Below are 20,611 nucleotides of genomic sequence, written 5' to 3'. Positions count from 1 at the left end.
CTGAATGGCTGAATCTAACGTTTTTATTGACAAACATTTCGAGGCTCACAAACCCACACTTGTTAAGGCTTTCGTAGGGGAGGTTGTGTTAGTATTTCCATAGCGGGTAATTTAAGATACAGCTGGTTTTTGCTTATCCCTATGTGAGTGTGACAGGTCGGGTCGGTAAAAATAAAGACGAGAAGGGGCTGTGAGTCTGATATCTCAAATTCCAGATATTTTTTATTTTTTTATTGCTGAGAATCTTCGAGATCTTCGGAAGTCCAGACCTTTCAAGAACCCCAACTGATTAGCCTAGCAGTTATTTGACGTGGCTTCTGCACCATGAATGTGAAAAAAAAAATCATGAAAACCCAACTAATCTCCTTTATGGCTTTGGGAAATAACTGTTGAGAATACTAGCCTCAATTTGAAGTCATGACATAGAGAAAACTTAAACTGACCTCTCTTTTGGCTACTCTTTGCCTTTATCTTTTATAGGAGCGGCGAGTAGCGGGCTTTCTTCTGTACTCTTGTTGTTGCCCTTGAGCCGTGTCCTCTGATGTAAAAAAAAATAAAAAGATAAATAAAAAAAAGATAACTAGCTTACTCTATTAGACTGTAGAGGGCGTTGAAATGTCACAAGATAATAAAAAAAGCACAGACTCGCAGATTATCTTCAAACGGTAGAGATTAAACAAACAGCGACGTGACTGATTGGCGCGGAAGTGGCTGTCAATTATAGTCCGGCAAATCTTAAGTGGCGGCTCTGACGTAGACAGCCCGCTAGACCCTGTTGCCACGTCTCCAACTGACCTCGCACACCGTGCCTCTGTGTGTGTGTGTGTGTGTGTGTGTGTGTGTGTGTGTGTGTGCGAGAAAAGTGGGGGTGTACTCGATTCGGGGAGTATGGTGCACGACAATGCATAATAATAATAATAATAATAATATGAATATGAATAATAATAATAATAATAATAATAATAATGATAAACCTCTTTAAAAACAACGCACCAAGACTCTTTACCCCTTGGGTGGTGTGGAAATAAGGTCAAAGTGTAATATTTTACTGATCTTAGCGACCACTCCTTCCCCACTCCCTGGCCATCCCCAGCGGAACCTCACCATTCACCTGCATATGACTCACATCAGAATTTGCTTGACGGTCCTGGCATTCCATATATAGGTACAATCTCCATACTTTATCATAATTATGCCATATAACTGACATTGTATGGCAGATGGCAGACACACACCAAAAAATGGCAGAAATGCGATAATTAAAGCAGGCAGAGCAACTGGCAACTGCGGTGTGATGGGTTGAGTTGAACTGACACCGCCGCGGTGGCAACGCTGCCAAGTGTTGTACAAATTTCTTTGTATTCACTCAGAGATAGAGAATCAATCATAAAAACCATATTTGTTTTTATACTAGAGTGAGAGAGAAAGAGAGAGACACGGGGAGAGAGAGAGAGAAGGATGTGAGAGGCACGGTGTGCGAGGTCAGTTGGAGACATAGCACCAGTGTCTAGCGGGCTGTCTACGTCAGAGCCGCCACTTAAGATTTGCCGGACTATAGCACTAGTGAGGACGATGGCCAATGGCGTGTTTTGATAGGCCGAGGCGTGGGTGGTGTGCGTAGGCCTGCTGTGATTGGCTGGCGCGGGAGATAAGTTTGGTGACGTAATATTCAAGGCACGAGGAAGGTCCGAGTGTGTGTGTGTGTGTGTGTGTGTGTGTGTGTGTGTGTGTGTGTGTGTTAAATTGTCTGATATATTTTGCAAGATATTTTCCCTACGTTAAAAATATGTATAAAAGGAAAATCAAATCGCCTAATCAACGTACAAGCAAGAAAACAAAAAAAGCAAATTCGGTGGTTTTTTTTTTTTACAATCGATATAAAAGAAAGAAAAAAACACGAAATAAGAAAGATAATAGTTACTTTTTTCTTAAATTAGACTATTTTTGTCTCTGGTTTTACTTATTACTATTTTTTTTTGTTGTTAATGTATAATCGCATCTTCACCAAAAAATCTATAGCATGCGTTTTTTTTAGTGTGTGTGTGTGTGTGTGTGTGTGTGTGTGTGTGTGTGTGTGTGTGTGTGTTCGTATCCCTTAATAACTATCTTCCTGGTTAACGATTAGTGCAAAAAATTAATGAATACTGTTAATTAAATGCAAACCGAGAATGCGCAAACTCCTACCTGCTGGAGATGAAAGAGAAAGTGACGATATTAAAAGTAGTATAATAATATCAGTTAAGGGAAAGTCATTACTGCAAACCGTATTATTGGAAGGTTCAGAATTGTATCGTTATTATTATTGTTATTGTTTTTTTCTTATTAGATTGACACACCGCGGATTTATTTCAGGCAAACTGTGTGTGTGTGTGTGTGTGTGTGTGTGTATGTGTGTATGTGTGTGTGTGTATGTGTGTGTGTGTGTGTGTGTGTGTGAGAGAGAGAGAGAGAGAGAGAGAGAGAGAGAGAGAGAGAGAGAGAGAGAGAGAGAGAGAGAGAGAGAGAGAGAGAGAGAGAGAGAGAGAGAGAGAGAGAGAGAGAGAGAGAGAGAGAGAGAGAGAGAAAAAGAAAAACTGGAAACAAAAAAAAAAAGACAAAAGGTAAAGACGAAGAAAAAGGTAAGAAAAAAAAACTGACAAAATAAGGAAACAGGTAAGTGTCTGTCTGTCTGTATGTATGTACGTATGAATGCATCTATGTATGAATAACTGTGTGTGTCTGTGTATGTATGTATCTATTTAAGTATGTGTGTGTTCGTATATGCGTCAGCTGATCTTACCCATCCAGTCCTGGAAGCCGCTGTCCTCCATGCAATCCTCGATGGTGGTGTCGGGCGAGGGCGTGGAGGGCGAGGGGAGAGTGGGCGTGGTGGGCGTGGTGGTGGTGGGCGTGGGGGGCCGCGAGGAGGGGGCGGAGGAGAGGCAGGAGGCGCTGTCACTCTCGCTACTAAAGTAACTACCCTGGATCGCGGACTTGGCTGCCCACGTCGCCATGTTGAGGGAGCCTGCGGGAGAGAGGGAGAGAGGGAGTGAGAGGGAGTAGGAGGGAGTGAGAGGGAGTGGGAGAAGAAAACGGAGGGAGAGAGTGATAAAAAAGGGAGTCATAAAGATTGAGTGGGAGTGGAAGAAAAAAACGAAGGGAGAGGAGTGAGTGAGAGGGAGTGGAAGGGAGAGGGAAAATGGGAGTGAGAGGGAGTGGGAGGGAGAGTGATAAAAAAGAGAGTGAAAGAGAATGAGTGGGAATGGAAGAAAAAACGAAGGGAGAAGAGTGAGTGAGAGGGAGTGGGAGGGAGAGGGAGTGGGAGGGAGAGAGTGATAAAAAAGGGAGTGAAAGAGAATGAGTGGGAGTGGAAGAAAAAAACGAAGGGAGAGGAGTGAGTGAGAGGGAGTGGTAGAGAAAAGGGAGGGAGAGAGAAGAAGGGCGAGGGAGTGGGAGACTAAAATGGAGGACGAGAGAGAGAGGGAGAAAATAAATGGAGAGAATTATGAGTGTGTGAGGGAAAGTAGAAGAAAATAAGGCTGAAAAGAAGAGCTATCAGTGTGAGGGAGGAAAAGAGGAAGAAAAAGAGGAAAGAAAAGAGGAAGTGAGAGGGAAAGTTGTCAAAGAGAGGAAAAGTTGTTATTGTGAAAGGAAAAGAGTAAGGAAAAGAGTAAGGCGGGCTTTTTTTTCATTGTTTCCTTTTTTTTTTTTTTTTTGCCCTTGAACTGTCGCTTTGCTGTAAAAAAAGGAAAAAAGGGAGATAGGGAGAAAACTAAAGAAAAAAGGTAAATGCAAAGGAGGGAGAGAGGGAGAGAGAGAGAGAGAGAGAGAGAGAGAGAGAGAGAGAGAGAGAGAGAGAGAGAGAGAGAGAGAGAGAGAGAGAGAGAGAGAGAGAGAGAGAGAGAGAGAGAGAGAAGGTTGTCAGAGTGTAGCAGGAAAAGAATGAGAAGAGGAAGAAGTAGAGGAAAAAAAAAAAGGATGTCACTGCAAGAGAGAGAGAGAGAGAGAGAGAGAGAGAGAGAGAGAGAGAGAGAGAGAGAGAGAGAGAGAGAGAGAGAGAGAGAGAGAGAGAGAGAGAAGGGGTTGCCAGTGTCAGACAGAAAGAAAAATGGGGTGAATAGGGAATATTTTGTCCACCAGAGAGTAATAGGAAATGTTATCGAGGGAGGGAGAAAAAGAAGAAAAGAAAGGAGAAAAGGGAGGGGACAAAAAGGGAAGGGTGTCAGTGTGAGGGAGAAAAGAGAAAAAAGATTGCCAGAGTAAAAAAAAAGAATGCCACAGAGGAGACAAGGTGGTAGAATGCGAATATAAACTAGAAGGAAAAAAGAAATATGTCTATGCAGGGGGAACGTTGTCAGTGAGAGAGGGAAAGTTGTTATTGTGATAGGAAAAGAGTAGGGAAAAGAGGGAAAAAAGCAGAAAATTAAAGAAATAAGGTGAATGCAGAGAGAGAGAGAGAGAGAGAGAGAGAGAGAGAGAGAGAGAGAGAGAGAGAGAGAGAGAGAGAGAGAGAGAGAGAGAGAGAGAGAGAAGATTGTCAATTTGTAGGAGGAAAAGCAGGGAATATTTGGAGAAAGGAAGAACACCAGATAGAAAATGAAGGAATATTGTCGTAGTTGTAAAAGTAATAATAATAATAATAATAATAATAATAATAATAACAACAACAACAACAACGCCTCCAAAATATTATAAAGAAGGTCACTGAGTACAGATTAATTAAACACACACACACACAGGTTATAAATAGCCAGGCCTAATTTTCCCTTCTTCAGCACTACCATCCACTCTCCCTCTTCCTCCCCAGAGAGAGAGAGAGAGAGAGAGAGAGAGAGAGAGAGAGAGAGAGAGAGAGAGAGAGAGAGAGAGAGAGAGAGAGAGAGAGAATATAGTAGTGGGTATAGTGTATTGGTGGTAGTGGTGGTGATGGAGTGGTGCTGATGGTGGTGGTGGTGATGGTGGTGGTGGTGATGGTGAACAATAAAACCAAAAACCTCATTAGTGTGATTTCAGAACCATTTAGAGGAGGAGGAGGAGGAGAAGGAGGAGGAGGAGGAAGAGGAAGAAGAATATAAAGAAAAAAATATGACGTAATTTTAACGCCTAATGATCGTCCATTGTTCTTAGTTTCCTGTTCTCTCTCTCTCTCTCTCTAAGACGTGGGTGGAAGTTAAGTCCTTGGTATTGGGGGGGGAGGGGGGGGGAGGGAGAGGGGGGAGGGGGGGGTGATATTGTGTTAGGAGTGGTAGAAGTGGTGGTGATGGAGGTGGTGGTGGTGATGGTGGTGGTCGAGGTGGTGGTGGTGATGGTGGTGGTCGAGGTGGTGGTGGTGATGGTGGTGGTCGAGGTGGTGGTGGTGAGATTGTTAGTGTTAGGGAAATTATGTGAAATGTGAAGGAAGGAAGGAAGGAAGGAAGGAAGGAAGGAATGAATGAAGGAAGGGAGGAAGGAAGGAATGAAGGAAGGGAGGGAGGGAGGGAGGGAGGGATGAAGAAGGAAGGAAGGGAGGAAGGAAGGGAGGAATGAAGGAATGAAGAGAGGAAGGAAGAAAAGAGTAAGGAAAGAAGGGATCATAAAAGAAGGGGAAAAGAAAAAAAAGGATGGAAAAGAAAGTGAGAAAACATAGAAGAAAGGAATAAAGGAAGGAAAAAACAAGGGATAAAGAAAGGAAGAGAGGAAGAAAAGAAAGGATGAGAGAAAAAAAGAATGAAGGAAGGAATGGAGATAGGAAGAAAATACGAAGGGAAGGAAAAGAGGAAGGGAGAGAAAGGCTGACAGGAAGGAAAGAAGGAAGGAAGAAAAAAAGGAGGAAAGAGAAAGGATGAGAGAAAAAAGAATGAAGGAAGGAATGGAGATAGGAAGAAAATACGAAGGGAAGGAAAAGAGGAAGGGAGAGAAAGGCAGACAGGAAGGAAAGAAGGAAGGAAGAAAAAAAGAGGAAAGAGAAAGGATGAGAGAAAAAAGAATGAAGGAAGGAATGGAGATGGAAAGAAAATACGAAGGGAAGGAAAAGAGGAAGGGAGAGAAAGGCAGACAGGAAGGAAAGAAGGAAGGAAGAAAAAAGGAGGAAAGAGAAAGGATGAGAGGAAGAAAAGAAAGGATGAGAAAAAAAAAGAATGAAGGAAGGAATGGAGATAGGAAGAAAATACGAAGGGAAGGAAAAGAGGAAGGGAGAGAAAGGCTGACAGGAAGGAAAGAAGGAAGGAAGAAAAAAAGAGGAAAGAGAAAGGATGAGAGAAAAAAGAATGAAGGAAGGAATGGAGATGGAAAGAAAATACGAAGGGAAGGAAAAGAGGAAGGGAGAGAAAGGCAGACAGGAAGGAAAGAAGGAAGGAAGAAAAAAGGAGGAAAGAGAAAGGATGAGAGGAAGAAAAGAAAGGATGAGAAAAAAAAGAATGAAGGAAGGAATGGAGATAGGAAGAAAATACGAAGGGAAGGAAAAGAGGAAGGGAGAGAAAGGCTGACAGGAAGGAAAGAAGGAAGGAAGAAAAAAAGGAGGAAAGAGAAAGGATGAGAGAAAAAAGAATGAAGGAAGGAATGGAGATGGAAAGAAAATACGAAGGGAAGGAAAAGAGGAAGGGAAAGAAAGGCAGACAGGAAGGAAAGAAGGAAGGAAGAAAAAAAGGAGGAAAGAGAAAGGATGAGAGAAAAAAGAATGAAGGAAGGAATGGAGATAGGAAGAAAATACGAAGGGAAGGAAAAGAGGAAGGGAGAGAAAGGCAGACAGGAAGGAAAGAAGGAAGGAAGAAAAAAAGGAGGAAAGAGAAAGGATGAGAGAAAAAAGAATGAAGGAAGGAATGGAGATGGAAAGAAAATACGAAGGGAAGGAAAAGAGGAAGGGAAAGAAAGGCAGACAGGAAGGAAAGAAGGAAGGAAGAAAAAGAAAAGAAAGAAGGAAGGAAGAAAAAGAAAAAAGGAGGAAAGAGGGCAGGAAAGAAGGAATAAAATAGATAAGAGAAGGAAAGGAAGGAAGAAAGGAATAACAAAGACAAAGAAAGGAAGGAAATAAAAAAATAAAAAAGGAAGGAAGGGAGAAAGGAAAAAAAGAAGGAAGGAAGGAAACAAGGGATAAGAAAGAGGAAGAAAGAAAAGAAAGAAAGAAGGAAGGAAGGAAGGAAGAGATGATTATTCCTCCTCCTCCTCCTCCTCCTCTTCTTCTTATTTTCCCATCCTCTTTCCTCTTCATCTATTTTTGTACCTATTTTTTTCCCTTTAATATTTACTCTTCTTCCTCCTCCTTCACCTCTATTTTTTTCCTCCTCCTCAAACTCCTCCTCCTACTTTAAGTCTTCTTCTTTTTAATTTGTTTCCTCCTCCTCCTCCTCCTCCTCCTCTTCGTTTATATACAATTAGTCTTTTAACTCCTTCCTTCAATAAACCTTCGACTAGCCGTAACACACACACACACACGCACGCACACAACCTATTTTAGCGCTTCATTCATCGGTAAGTGTGTGCGTGTGTGTGTGTGTGTGTGTGTGTGTGTGTGTGTGTGTGTGTGTGTGTGTGTACGTAAGTGTGTTTATTTCCTTAAGTAAAGCAAAGTTAAGGCGGTTAGTAATCTCTTGGCAGCCTCTCTCTCTCTCGTGGATGTTGGACCAATAACCGCATTAGTAAATTTGCAGACGACACAAAGATTGGCAACTCGGTTCTCACTGACGAAGACAGGCAAAGCCTCCAAGAGGATTTGCACAAAATTTCAGCTTGGTCGGATAGATGGGAGATGCCCTTTAACGTAGACAAGTGCCAGGTCCTTCAAGTTGGAACGAGGAATAAGAAGTTCGAATACGAAATGCGCGGCGTTAAACTCAAAAGCGTTCAATGCGTCAAAGACTTGGGGTCAAAATCGCGTCAAACCTCAAATTCTCACAGCAATGCATCGATGCAGCAATAAAGCGAACAGAATGTTGGGCTTCATTAAAAGAAACTTTGTATTCAAGAATAAAGATGTAATACTCCTGCTCTACAACAGTTTAGTCAGACCCCACTTGGAATATGCGTACAGTTTTGGTCTCCCACCATGCAAAGGATATTGCTAAATTAGAAGGTGTTCAGCGTCGGGCAACGAAAATGATCCCTTCCTTGCGCAACAAATACGAAGAAAGGCTTTCTACCCTTAACATGTTCTCTTGAGAAACGTCGCCTGAGGAAAACTGATCGAATGTTTTAAAATACTTAATGGTTTCACGAATGTAGACAGATCAACATTGTTTATGATCGATGACACTTTGCGCACGAGGAACAATGGCGTAAAACTCAGATGTAGACAAGTAAATTCAGACTGCACCAAATTTTTCTTCACCAACGTTGTAAAGGAGAATGGAATAAGCTTCCACCGTCAGTGGTCCAGTGTAACACGATTGACTCTTCAAAATAAGCTCGACCGTCACTTCCTTCAACTTAATATCAACTAGAGTAGAAATGCAACGTTTTGGAGTCTTCTGATTAATGTAAAATCACTTAGGTTTAAGGACAGACCTCCAAGTCTGGACCATGGGTCTGTGTGGTCTGATTTTCTATGTAAATCTATAAATCTCTCTCTCTCATATGTTTCTTCTTTCTTCATTTTCTTTCTTTAATGCTTTTTTGTTGCCTCTTCTTCTCTCAGCATGGAAATAATTATAAAGTGAGAGAGAGAGAGAGAGAGAGAGAGAGAGAGAGAGAGAGAGAGAGAGAGAGAGAGAGAGAGAGAGAGAGAGAGAGAGAGAGAGAGAGAGGCACTTACTCCATTTTTTCTCCCACCCGGACAACTATTTTTCCCCTCTCTCTCTCGCTCTCTCTCTCTCTAGCCCCCCCCACCCCCCCACCATTCTTCATCTCTTTTTTTTAATCCCTTACGCAACCCAATCCCTCCAGATGAACGATAACTTCGGACAATCCCACAATGCTTCGTTCAGACCTCTTTCCCTCCTCCTTCACGTCCCATTAGGTCACGTGACAGGTCCAAGAATTTATGGGACAGATTTCTTTAAGTTTCGCCTTGTGTGTGGTGAGTGAGAGAGAGAGAGAGAGAGAGAGAGAGAGAGAGAGAGAGAGAGAGAGAGAGAGAGAGAGAGAGAGAGAGAAAGCAAGGCAACAACAAAAAAACAACCTTGAAAGAATAAAAGAAAGAAAAATGGAAGGAAAGAAGAAACACATGAGAGAGAGAGAGAGAGAGAGAGAGAGAGAGAGAGAGAGAGAGAGAGAGAGAGAGAGAGAGAGAGAGAGAGAGAGAGAGAGAGAGAGAGAGAGAGAGAGAGAGAGAGAGAGAGAGAGAGGAGGACAGACAGACGAACACACCCACAATAAATCAAAAAAAAGTAAAGGAGGAAAATATATAATAAGAAAGAAAAAGATAAAGAAAAAGAAATAATTTGGGAAGAAAGGAAAATAAGAGGAAAAAAGAGAAGAGAAGGATAACAACGTAACAGACACACAAACAAAGACAACGAAAAGAAAATTAAAAAAAAGAATATAATTGGGAGAGGAAAATAAAAGAAAAAGGAAAGAAAAAGATAACAACGTAACACACACACAAAGACAACGAAAAGAAAAGAAAAAAATAATATAATTGGGAGAGGAGAATAAAAGAAAATAGCGGAGAAAAAACCCCCCAGCTGATCAGAGAGAAAGAAAGACACAGACAAGAAACGAGATAATGAAAGAGGAAAAAGTTTAATAGAAGAAAGAAGAGGAAAGAAAATAATAACCGAGACAGACAGACAGAGAAGGAAAGAAACGAAGGAAAAGAAAAAAATATAAAGGTGAATAATGAAAGAAAATAAAGTATAAAAGAAAGGATTGAGCAAATAACATGCCAGACACACAGACAGGGACAGAGGGAAAGAAGGAAACAGAAAGGAAGAGAGAAAAAAGACAGAAAGAAGAGAGAGAAAGAAGGAAACAGAGAAGGTAAGAGAAAAAAAGACAGAAGGAAACAGAAGGAAAGAAAAAAAGACAGAGAAACAAGGAAACAGAGAAGGGAAGAGAAAAAAAGACAGACAGAGAGAAAGAAGGAAACAGAGAAGGGAAGAGAAAAAAAAAGAAAGAAGGAAACAGAAGGAAAGAGAAAAAAAGACAGACAGAGAAAGAAGGAAACAGAAGGGAAGAGAAAAAGACAGACAGAGAGAAAGAAGGAAACAGAGAAGGAAAGAGAAAAAAGACAGACAGAGAGAGAAAGAAGGAAACAGAGAAGGAAAGAGAAAAAAAGACAGAAAGAAGGAAACAAGGAAAGAAAAAAAGAGACAAAGAGAAACAAGGAAACAGAAGGGAAGAGAAAAAAGACAGAGAGAGAAAGAAGGAAACAGAGAAGGAAAGAGAAAAAAAGACAGAAAGAAGGAAACAAGGAAAGAAAAAAAGACAGACAGAGAGAAAGAAGGAAACAGAGAAGGAAAGAGAAAAAAGACAGACAGAGAGAAAGAAGGAAACAGAGAAGGTAAGAGAAAAAAAAAGACAGAAAGAAGGAAACAGAAGGAAAGAAAAAAAGACAGACAAAGATAAACAAGGAAACAGAAGGGAAGAGAAAAAAAGACAGACAGAAAGAAGGAAACAGAAGGGAAGAGAAAAAAAAAGACAGAAAGAAGGAAACAGAAGGAAAGAGAAAAAAAGACAGACAAAGAGAAACAAGGAAACAGAGAAGGGAAGAGAAAAAAAGACAGAAAGAAGGAAACAGAGAAGGGAAGAGAAAAAAAAGAGAAAGAAGGAAACAGAAGGGAAGAGAAAAAAAGACAGACAGAGAAAGAAGGAAACAGAGAAGGGAAGAGAAAAAAGACAAAGAGAGAGAAAGAAGGAAACAGAGAAGGAAAGAAAAAGGGAGTAATGGAGGATAAGGAAGAGGAATATATGAGAGGGAGAGGAGGGAACAAAATCATTACAGACAGACAGAGACACAGAGAGACGGACAGAAAGAAAGAGACAGAAGAAAAAATGAAAGTAATGAAGAATAGGGAGAGAGAAGAAATGATAAAAGAAAGGAAAAGAGAGCACAGTAGCATCACAGACAGACAGACAGACAGAGAAACAGATAAAGATAGAGAAAGAAGGAAACAGAAAAAAGGAAGAAAAGACAAGAAATAAGGGAGAATGAAGGAGGAGAAGAAAGAACAAGAGAAAGGAGAAGAGAACACGATAGCATCCCAGACAGACAGACAGACAGAGAAACAGATAAAGATAGAGAAAGAACGAAACAGAAAAGGAAGAAAAGACAAGAACTAAGGCAGAATGAAGGAGGAGAAGAATGAGAGAAAGCCGAAGAGAACACAGCATCCCAAACAGACAGACAGACAGACAGACAGAGAAACAGATAGATAGAGAAAGAACGAAACAAGAAAGGAAGAAAAAGGAACTAAGGCAGAATGAAGGAGGAGAAGAAAGAATGAGAGAAAGCCGAAGAGAACACAGCATCCCAGACAGACAGACAGACACAGACAGACAGACAAACAGACGGAAATAGACAGAGGAGGACGTGCACCCACAAAAAATAAACACACCCAAATACACACAGACAGACAAATGGATTGCCAGACGGACAGACATAATGACTTCGGTATAATTACACAAACACTTCCGCAAGCTTGTCTGACGTAAGAGGTGCCATTATCATTATTATTATTATTATTATTATTATTATTATTATTATTATTATTATTATTATTATTATTATTATTATTATTATTATTAGTGGTGGTAGTAGTAGTAGTAGTAGTAATAGAAGTAATAGTAGTAATAGTAGTAATAGTAGTAGTAGTAGTTTCAAATGTCAGAATTTTTGAGTAAAGGAAAGAGGAAAAGAAGAAAAATAGGCAAATAAAAAAAGATAAATAGAGAAAATTATTTGACCATTTCCATTTCTTTATTTAACAGAATAGGCTGGTGAAAAAGAAGAAGAAGAAGAAAGATTAATAATAACAATAACAATAACAACAACAACAACAACGAAAAGAACACAAAATGAAGAAAGAGAAAAAGGAGGAAAAGAAAAAAAAAAAAGAGATCGATATAACGATTGAGATGATAGAAGGGGAAGCAGTAAAGCAAGAAGTGTAAGCAATGATGGTGGTGGAGTTGATGGTGGTGATGGTGGTGGTGGTGGTGATGGAGGTGGTGGTGGAGTTGATGGTGGTGATGGTGGTGGAGTTGATGGTGGTAGTGGTGGTGGAGTTGATGGTGGTGGAGTTGATGGTGGTGGTGGTGGTGGTGGTGGTGATAGTGGTAGTGTATGGTGCCAAGTCACTGCAAGAGATGTTGGCACCACCCTCAGTCTCCTAGTTAACTGTTGTGTGTGTGTGTGTGTGTGTGTGTGTGTGTGTGTGTGTGTGTCCACGAGGTGCAGGACCCGCGCCAGCAGAATAGGTGAGAGAGAGAGAGAGAGAGAGAGAGAGAGAGAGAGAGAGAGAGAGAGAGAGAGAGAGAGAGAGAGAGTTTAAACAGGTACAACCGTGAGATAAACAACACAAATATACATAACTCTCTCTCTCTCCTTAACCCACATCAAGACTTATTCCTGTCCTGTCCTTTTGTCCTAGTACCCTACATAATGATACGAGAGAGAGAGAGAGAGAGAGAGAGAGAGAGAGAGAGAGAGAGAGAGAGAGAGAGAGAGAGAGAGAGAGAGAGAGAGAGAGAGTTGGAGAAAAGGGAAGAAAGGAGAGAAGGAAGAAAGGAAGGAATGAGAGAGGAGAGAAGGAAGAAAGGAAGGAAGGAAGAAAGGATGGAAGGAAGGAAAAAAGAGGGCGAAGATAAAAAGGAGAGATGGAAGGAAGGAGGAATGAAAGAAGAAAGGAAAGAGAGAAGGAATAAAGGAAGGAGAGAGAAGAGAAGGAAGGATGGAAGGAAGGGGGCGAAGATAGAGACGAGGGAAGGAAGGAAGGAAAATGAAAGGAAGAAAATGAAGGAAGGAAAGAAGGGGGCGAAGATGAAGAGGAAGGAAGAGAGAAGATGGAAGAAAGAAGATGAGCGAAGATAAAAAATGAGAAAAGGAAGACTTATACTTTAGGAAGGAAGGAAGAAAGGAAGGGAGGATAGGATGGAAGGAAGGAAGGAAGGAAGGGAGGATAGGATGGAAGGAAGGAAGAAAGGAAGGGAGGATAGGATGGAAGGAAGGAAGGAAGGGAGGATAGGATGGAAGGAAGGAGGATAGGATGGAAGGAAGGAGGATAGGATGGAAGGAAGAAAGAAAGGAAGAAAGGAAGAAAGGGTAAAAAAAGAACAATAACAGGAAACAAAACGAAGAAAAATGGAGAAAAAAAATAATAGGCATAACTACGAAGAAACTAAAATAAGGAAGGAGAGAGAAAGAGCAAAAACAAACAAAAACAACACACTCCGAAGAACATAAAGAAGAGAAAGAAGAAGAACGATAAAATAAAAATAGTAAAATCACGACTACGAGGAACACTAATAAAGAGAGAAAGAAAATAAGAAAAAGATGAGAAGGAAGAAGAACAGCAATGAAAATAATCGTAATAGTCACGCTAATCTGAGGTCCGATATAGAGGCCAACAGTTTTCTTAAGTTAGTGGGACACACCTTTCACATCCGTCTTCATTACCTGCCTCTGCCTGTCACCTGTATGAGTTATTGTTGTTGTTGTTGGTGGTGGTGGTGTTTGTAGGTTTTGAGGGAAGGAAGGAGGGAAGGACAAGGAATTAAAGGGAGTAGGAAAGTAGTAGTAGTAGTAGTAGTAATAGTAGTAAAAGTAGTAGTGATGAAAATAATGAAATGAAAAGTAAAATTCAACAATAACAACAATGAATAATAATAAAAATAACAATAACACCACACACACACACACATACACACACACACACGCACACACTTTTTTTTTCCAGGAAGCAAACACGCACACGAGTGATCTTATATTTAGCTGTAACTTCACACACACACACACACACACACACACACACACACACACACACACACACACACACACACACACACTTGTCATAATACAAGGCTATTAGGTTTGTCAATCACTGAATATAGATATGAAGCGAATATTTAAGTCTAGCATTAATATTATTATTATTACTACTACTACTACTACTGATACTACTATTACTCATTATTACTCTTGTTTTTGTTTTCGTTAAAGGAAAAATTAACCTTTTATTTGTGAGTATATTGAAGAAAACACTTCCTAATAATACAAAAACGTAATTACATATATAGAGTGGTGGGCACCGCTAACCGAAAAGTTAGCTTCGCTAACATGTAATTCACTAACTGAGAAGTTACCTTTGCTGACGCTAAACCGCTAGACTGATAAAGAAATTAATGGAAGCTAATATCCCGTAATGAACACCACTAAGGAACACTGAAAGGAAGCTATTATATGGATTTAGCTAACCACTTTTTTTTTTACATGGATTTACCTTCGGTTTAGTATTTTGGCTCTGAAACCACTAAAAACAGACCCAGTGACCTGACATTTCAATATGTTGTAGCTTAGACAAAAAGTTTCCCTAATTATTGTCCAATTGTCCCACTTTAAGGCGTAATTTACCCAAAAGTGGAAGTCCTGGGATTATTGCGCCACGTGGCTCAACTGGTGCTGTGTCTGCCCACAACGGACAAAAACAAACCTGTGTGATTTTTTTGTGGACTTTAAGTTAGCGGAGGAGGAACTACATGTAGCGGAAGCTAAGTGGTTCGCTAACGGTTTCCAAAGTTAGCGAAAACGCTAATCGACTAACGAAAAATTTAGCTTCGTTAATTAGCGGTTAGCGGAAAAGAGGAACCGTGCCCACCACTGCATATATACCTGTAGAAAAGGTTAATACGAATCCCACCTCTCTCTCTCTCTCTCTCTCTCTCTCTCTCTCTCTCTCTCTCTCTCTCTCTCTCTCTCTCTCTCTCTCTCACATTTTCCCTCACTCACTTTTACTCTCCCTCACTCTCACCTTCACTAAGCCACCTGTACACGCTTCATACCTGCGCAATTAATCACCTGGACAGCAATGACAACAACAACAACGCCGTCACTATCAGGCCGTCACGGTAAGGTCCTTCACCATTCTTTAACTAACTCTCTACTTCACTATCAAGAACACACACTGGATGCAAATACGTGCTATGCGTCCTTTCCCTCCCCGGACTATGCGGTAACTGAGATGGGAAGGGAGGAGGAAGGGGAGAGGGAGGGTAGAGGGAAGTAGGTGAGGGGAGGGATGGGAAGGGTGGGTGGGTTAGGGTTGGGTAGGGTAGGGTACAGTGGAGGTAAGAGGAGGTAGGGTAGGGGTGGGAATAGGAGAGGGGTAAGGGAAGGGAAGGGAGGAAAGAAGGAGGTAAGGCAGGGTGGGTAGAGATGGAGGTAAAAGGGAGAGGAGGTAGGGAAGGGTGGGAATGGGAGAGGGGTAAGGGAAGGAGGAAAGAAGGGATGGAAGGGGAGGGTAAGGTAGGGTGAGGTAGAGAGATGGAGGTAAGAAGGGAAGGGTGGTAGGTAAGGGAAGGGAGGAAAGAAGGGAGGAAGAGGAGGGTAAGGAGGGTGGGTAGAGAGATGAAGGTAAGAAGGAAGGGAGTTAGGGAGGGAAGGGGTGGGAAGAGGAGAGGGGTAAGGAAGGAGGAAAGAAGGGAGGGAAGAGGAGGGTAAGGTAGGGTGGGATAGGGAGGGGGAGGTAAGAAGGGGAGGGTGGTAGGTAAAGGATGGGAAGAGGGGAGGGATAGAAGAGGGGAAAGGGAGGAAGGGTAGGGGGAGGTAAAGTAAGGTAGGGAAAAGAGGGTTGGGAAAGAGGGTGGGGTAGGGATAGGTAGGGTAGGGTGGGATGGGGTAGGAGGAAGGGGGAAAGGGGAGGAAGGGAGGGAGAGAGTGGGGCAGGGATGGGAAGGTAGGTAAGGTAGGGTAAGGTAAGGTTGGGAAGAGTGGGGAGGGGAGGGGAGGTATAGGGAACGGTAGGAAGGGGAAAGGGAGGTATGGGGGGATGTTTAGGTAGGGTAGGGTAGGTTGAGAGAGAGAGAGAGGGATTGGGGGAGGGAAGGGAAAGGGGTAGGGTAAGGTAAGGTAAGGTAGGGAAGGGAAGGGTGGGGAGGGGAGGTATAGGGAATGGTAGGGGTGGGAAAGGGAGGTATGGGGGGATGTTTAGGTAGGGAAGGGTTGGGTGAAAGAGAGAGAGGGATAGGGTGAAGGAAGGGAAAGGGGTAAGGTAAGGTAAGGTAAGGAAGGGTGGGGAGGGGAGGTATAGGGAATGGTAGGGGTGGGAAAGGGAGGTATGGGTTGATGTTTAGGTAGGGTAGGGTAGGTTGAAAGAGAGGGATAGGGGAAGGGAAGGGAAAGGGGTAGGGTAAGGTAAGTAAGGTAAGGTAGGGAAGAGTGGGGAGGGGAGGTATAGGGAATAGGATAGAGGAAGGGAAGGGATAAGGGTAGGGTAAGGTAAGGTAAGGTAGGGAAGGGAAGGGTGGGGAGGGGAGGGGAGGTATAGGGAAGGGATAGGGGTGGGGTGGGGGGTTCCAATATTATGTAATGGTTCCTTTTTAGATTCGCTTTTTGGTAAGGTATGAAAGGACAGGTGCGTGGGAGGTGATTACACATCGGAACTGACCATGTGACAACCTAATGACTCATATGTCTGTCAGTATTATTTCCTCTTCTAATATCCTTTCCCACTACACATCAGAGCCTAATCTTGTAACTCATGTGTTTTCGTGTATTCTTCTATTCTTTACCAATAGCTTAAGTGTGTCTTTAGCGCCATTTCTTTACTCTCGAACTGCACATCAAATTCTAATAGCCTAATAGCTGCCTCGTGTTTTGGGGTCACTCATTTCTTCATCTATACATTCTCTCTAGTGCCATTTCTTTCACATTCTAACTACACATCAAATTCTAATAACCTGATAGCTGCCTCGTGTTTTGGAGTCACTCTCATTTCTTCATCTATACATTCTCTCTCGTTTACACATCACAACCTCATACAGTGACATGTTTTTGTGTGTTTGTTTCATTTCTTCTCAACCGTTTTCCTCTAGTTTACCCGAGACAACCCAACGACTTAACTGTGTCTGTAGTACCGTTTCTTCTTTTCAACATCCCTTCTCTCACTACATAACCAATACGTATTATGTGCAAACCTAGTAACGCATTTGTTGGCGTTTAGTATAATTTCTTTTCTTTGGCATTCTCTTGTAATGTGCCGTGGATGACATGAGAGTACGGTGTCTTAGTCTATTCGTCACGAAAAAAATAGAAATAAATTGATATGAGTGAAGTGAGTAGAGACATCTTTTCAGTACAATTTCATCTCAATATTCTCTTGTATTCTGACGTGTACGATATGAGAGTACTGAAATGCGTCTTAGTCTATTTATGCCACTAGAAATAGAAATAAGTTAACATGAGTGAAGTGAGTAAGACATCTTTTCAGTACCATTTCATCTCAATATTCTCTTGTATTCTGACGTGTACGATATGAGAGGAGTGAAATACCTCGCTACGTCTATTCATCGGTGACTAAAGCGATAAATTAATAAGAATAATATGAACAGCGATTTCTTTCCAATGCCAATAATTTTTCCTTCATTATTCTCTCGTAGTCTGAATTGTACGATACGAGAGAAGTACAATACCTGTCAGAGAAGTACAATACCTGTCAGAGTCTAAATAATTGCCACTAACGATCATATATAAGAACGAAACTAAATTGAGCAAAGATTATTTCTCCATCTTACTTTTACAATACGATAATACGTTTGACATGTATTTTGTATATTTATTTGACATTACGGAAGAAAATAATGTGGTTGGCTTTGGTATTTGATATATTTCTTTTACATTATGAAGAAAATAATGCGTTTGACATAATGTGTTTTGTATTTTTCTTTTACAACACAAAAAATAATGTGTTTGAATTTGGTATTTTGTATTTTTCTTTTACAACACGACAAAAAATAGTGTTTGAATTTGATATTTTGTATTTTTCTTTTACAACACGAAAAAAAATAATGTGTTTGAATTTGATGTTTTGTATTTTTCTTTTACATTACGAAAAATAAATATCATAAGTTTATATTTTGTACTTGCAAATGAAATATCCTTAATAGCAGTAAACAACAAAAAATAGAAGACAATACTTGTGGTAATATTAATGTTAAAAATAAAATCAAACCCAATAAGATGATTAAGTTTCCATGACATTCAACATTATTTATCTTCACGCCAGACAAACATTGAAAAACTATTGACACTCTCTCTCTCTCTCTCTCTCTCTCTCTCTCTCTCTCTCTCTCTCTCCCCGTCTTCGCCTCCTTGCCTACGCAGCCATCAATATTGCCCTCCTCCTCCTCCTCCTCCTCCTCCTCTTGATCATTTCTCACCAAGAGGAAATAAACAGTAGGAGCGGCTTCGTTAAGAGAGAGAGAGAGAGAGAGAGAGAGAGAGAGAGAGAGAGAGAGAGAGAGAGAGAGAGAGAGAGAGAGAGAGAGAGAGAGAGAGAGAGAGAGATTCTTACTTACCTCACTCTTCCTTCCTGAGACTTGTTGGTACTGTAAGAGGAGGAGGAGGAGGAGGAGGAGGAAGAGGAAGAGGAAGAGGAGGAGGAGTTAGATCGGTTTTGATGTTAGTTTAAGAAATTTTGTTGTTGTTTTTGTTGTTCCTTCTGGTTAGTTTATTTTTCTTCCATTTTTTTTTTCTTTTCTTGATGTTGAGAAAAAAATATAGGAAGGTCTTGATTTTTTTTTCTTTTTTATTGTTGTTGTTGTTCTTGTTGTTTATTTCTTTTCCTCCAGTTTATTTACAAAGTCTCCTCTTGCCACTTGCTTATCTTGTTTATTTTTTTGGACTAGTTTTTTTTTTCTCTTTCTTGCGGCTCCTCCTTGTTTGTGTATCTGTTTGTTTGTTGAGTTGTTGGATGCCGTTCCGTTCGCTTCCTTAAATTTCTCTTTAAACTTTTTCTTCGGGATAAGTTTTTCTCCTTTCTTTTAAGTCTTCTGTATTTGCCTTTTCTATTTACTCTTTTGTTTTCCTCTGATATTCCTTTTGATGCCCTTTTTTTTTCAGTCCATTTTTATTTTTCAAAGTTTCTCGTTCGAAGTTTCTGCTGATTTTTAATGGACCACTGCGGGCTTGCGGGGTATTGCTAAAAGGCTGTTCTTGGCTGCTTTGTAACCCGCTAAATGTTGCTTTTTAGGTTCTTCCAAGCTGTTGAAGGTCTATGGAACGTGGAGGCTTTTATATAGCGTCGCAGTGGGCTTGCTGGGAACTGATAAAAGGTTGTTGGCTGCTTTTAATGTGGTGTAGGGAGCAGGCTGTACTGTATTGCTAAAAGGCTGTTGTAGGCTGTGCTCAAGATACTGTAGGCTACTCTAAGCTGGTGTAGGCTCTTCTCGAGGTGTGGGCTGTATCACGGGGCTGCAGACTGGTTTTAAGGTCTTGCAGGCTGTAATTAAGCTGTTGCAGGCAGTTGTATAGTAGTGTAGGCTGTTTTATAATCTTGTAGGATGCTGTCGGGTCCTGAAATCCGTCCAGGGTGTGTGTGGCGTGACCTACGGGAGTCCTACGGGTCCTTACTCCTGCTGGGACACGCTGGGCCTCCTGGCGGGGTCCTACGCGTCCTACGGCACTGAGCGGCGAGCTGCTAGGATCACTGAGGCACGCGCACACACACGCACGAACACACAGCCTGCCTCGGTCTCTCTCTCTCTCTCTCTCTCCTGTTGTATACTGAAGGAGAGGAGGAGGAGGACGAGGAGGAGGAGGAGGAGGAAGAGGAGGAGGTGATGGTGTCTGAACGGATGGTGAGATGGCACTGTTGGCACTGTAGAAAGGGCCATGCATATACCTCCCTCTCTCTCTTTCTCTCTCTCTCTCTCTCTCTCTCTCTCTCTCTCTCTCTCTCTCTCTCTCTCTCTACCTCGTAGCCTATGCTCGAGAGAGAGAGAGAGAGAGAGAGAGAGAGAGAGAGAGAGAGAGAGAGAGAGAGAGAGAGAGAGAGAGAGAGAGAGTGAGAGAGGACATTAAATTTTATGATGTTTTGTAGTCTTCAGCTGATGTGCTTTTTGTGGTCAGTCAGTCAGTCAGTCGGTCGGTAAGTCCGTCAGTAAGTCAAGTCCGTCAGTCAGTCGATCAGTCAGTCAGTCGATCAGTCAGTCAGTCGATCAGTCAGTCAGTCGATCAGTCAGTCAGTCGATCAGTCAGTCAGTCGATCAGTCAGTCAGTCGATCAGTCAGTCAGTCGATCAGTCAGTCAGTCGATCAGTCAGTCATTCAGATAGACAGGTTTTTATTCAGTAAGTCATCATTCCTCAGTCAGTCACTTAGTTAGTCAGTCTGCCAGTTAGCGTGTCAGTCAATTAATCGGTCAGTATGTCAGTGAGCCATTTATTCAGTCAGTATGTCAGTGAGCCATTTATTCAGTCAGTAAGTCAGTCAGTCAATCAGTCAGTCAGTCAGCCACTTGGTCTGCCAGTCAGTTCATCGGTCAGTAGGTCATTCATTCAGTCAGTAAGTCAGTTAGTCAGCCAATCAGTCATCAGTCAGTCAGTCAGTTGCCCAGTTAGTCAGTGAATCAATCAGTAAGTTAGTCATTCATTCAGCCAGCCAGTCAATCAGTCTGGCAGTTAGTTAGCCAGTCAGTCAGTCTGGCAGTTAGTTAGCCAGTCAGTCAGTCTGGCAGTTAGTTGCCAGTCAGTCAGTCTCAGTCAGTCAGTTTAGTCAGTGAACCAAT

General features: G+C 41.6%; 1 protein-coding gene across 5 annotated transcripts in view; it reads right to left on the bottom strand.

Annotated features, from left to right (window-relative positions):
• LOC127000585 (uncharacterized) overlaps window positions 1-20,611 on the bottom strand; it is a 74,832-nt gene that overhangs the window by 39,408 nt on the left and 14,813 nt on the right. The window contains exons 1-2 of one of the 5 annotated variants that reach the window (XM_050864467.1): window positions 18,403-19,676; window positions 2,780-3,004 (exon numbers count right to left, since the gene is read on the bottom strand). In XM_050864467.1, the coding sequence (XP_050720424.1) occupies window positions 2,780-2,993 (214 nt within the window). In that variant the 5' untranslated portion in view covers window positions 2,994-3,004; window positions 18,403-19,676. Of the gene's footprint in view, window positions 1-2,779; window positions 3,005-14,889; window positions 15,030-18,402; window positions 19,677-20,611 lie in introns of those variants that run through there. The other 4 variants (XM_050864469.1, XM_050864468.1, XM_050864470.1 and 1 more) reach the window with 4 other exon arrangements.

The sequence above is a fragment of the Eriocheir sinensis genome, chromosome 19 (assembly GCF_024679095.1).
Source record: "Eriocheir sinensis breed Jianghai 21 chromosome 19, ASM2467909v1, whole genome shotgun sequence".
Lineage (NCBI taxonomy): Eukaryota > Metazoa > Arthropoda > Malacostraca > Decapoda > Varunidae > Eriocheir > Eriocheir sinensis.
The sequence above is the reverse complement of the archived record's forward strand: the minus strand, read 5'-3'. Positions and strand labels throughout refer to the sequence as shown.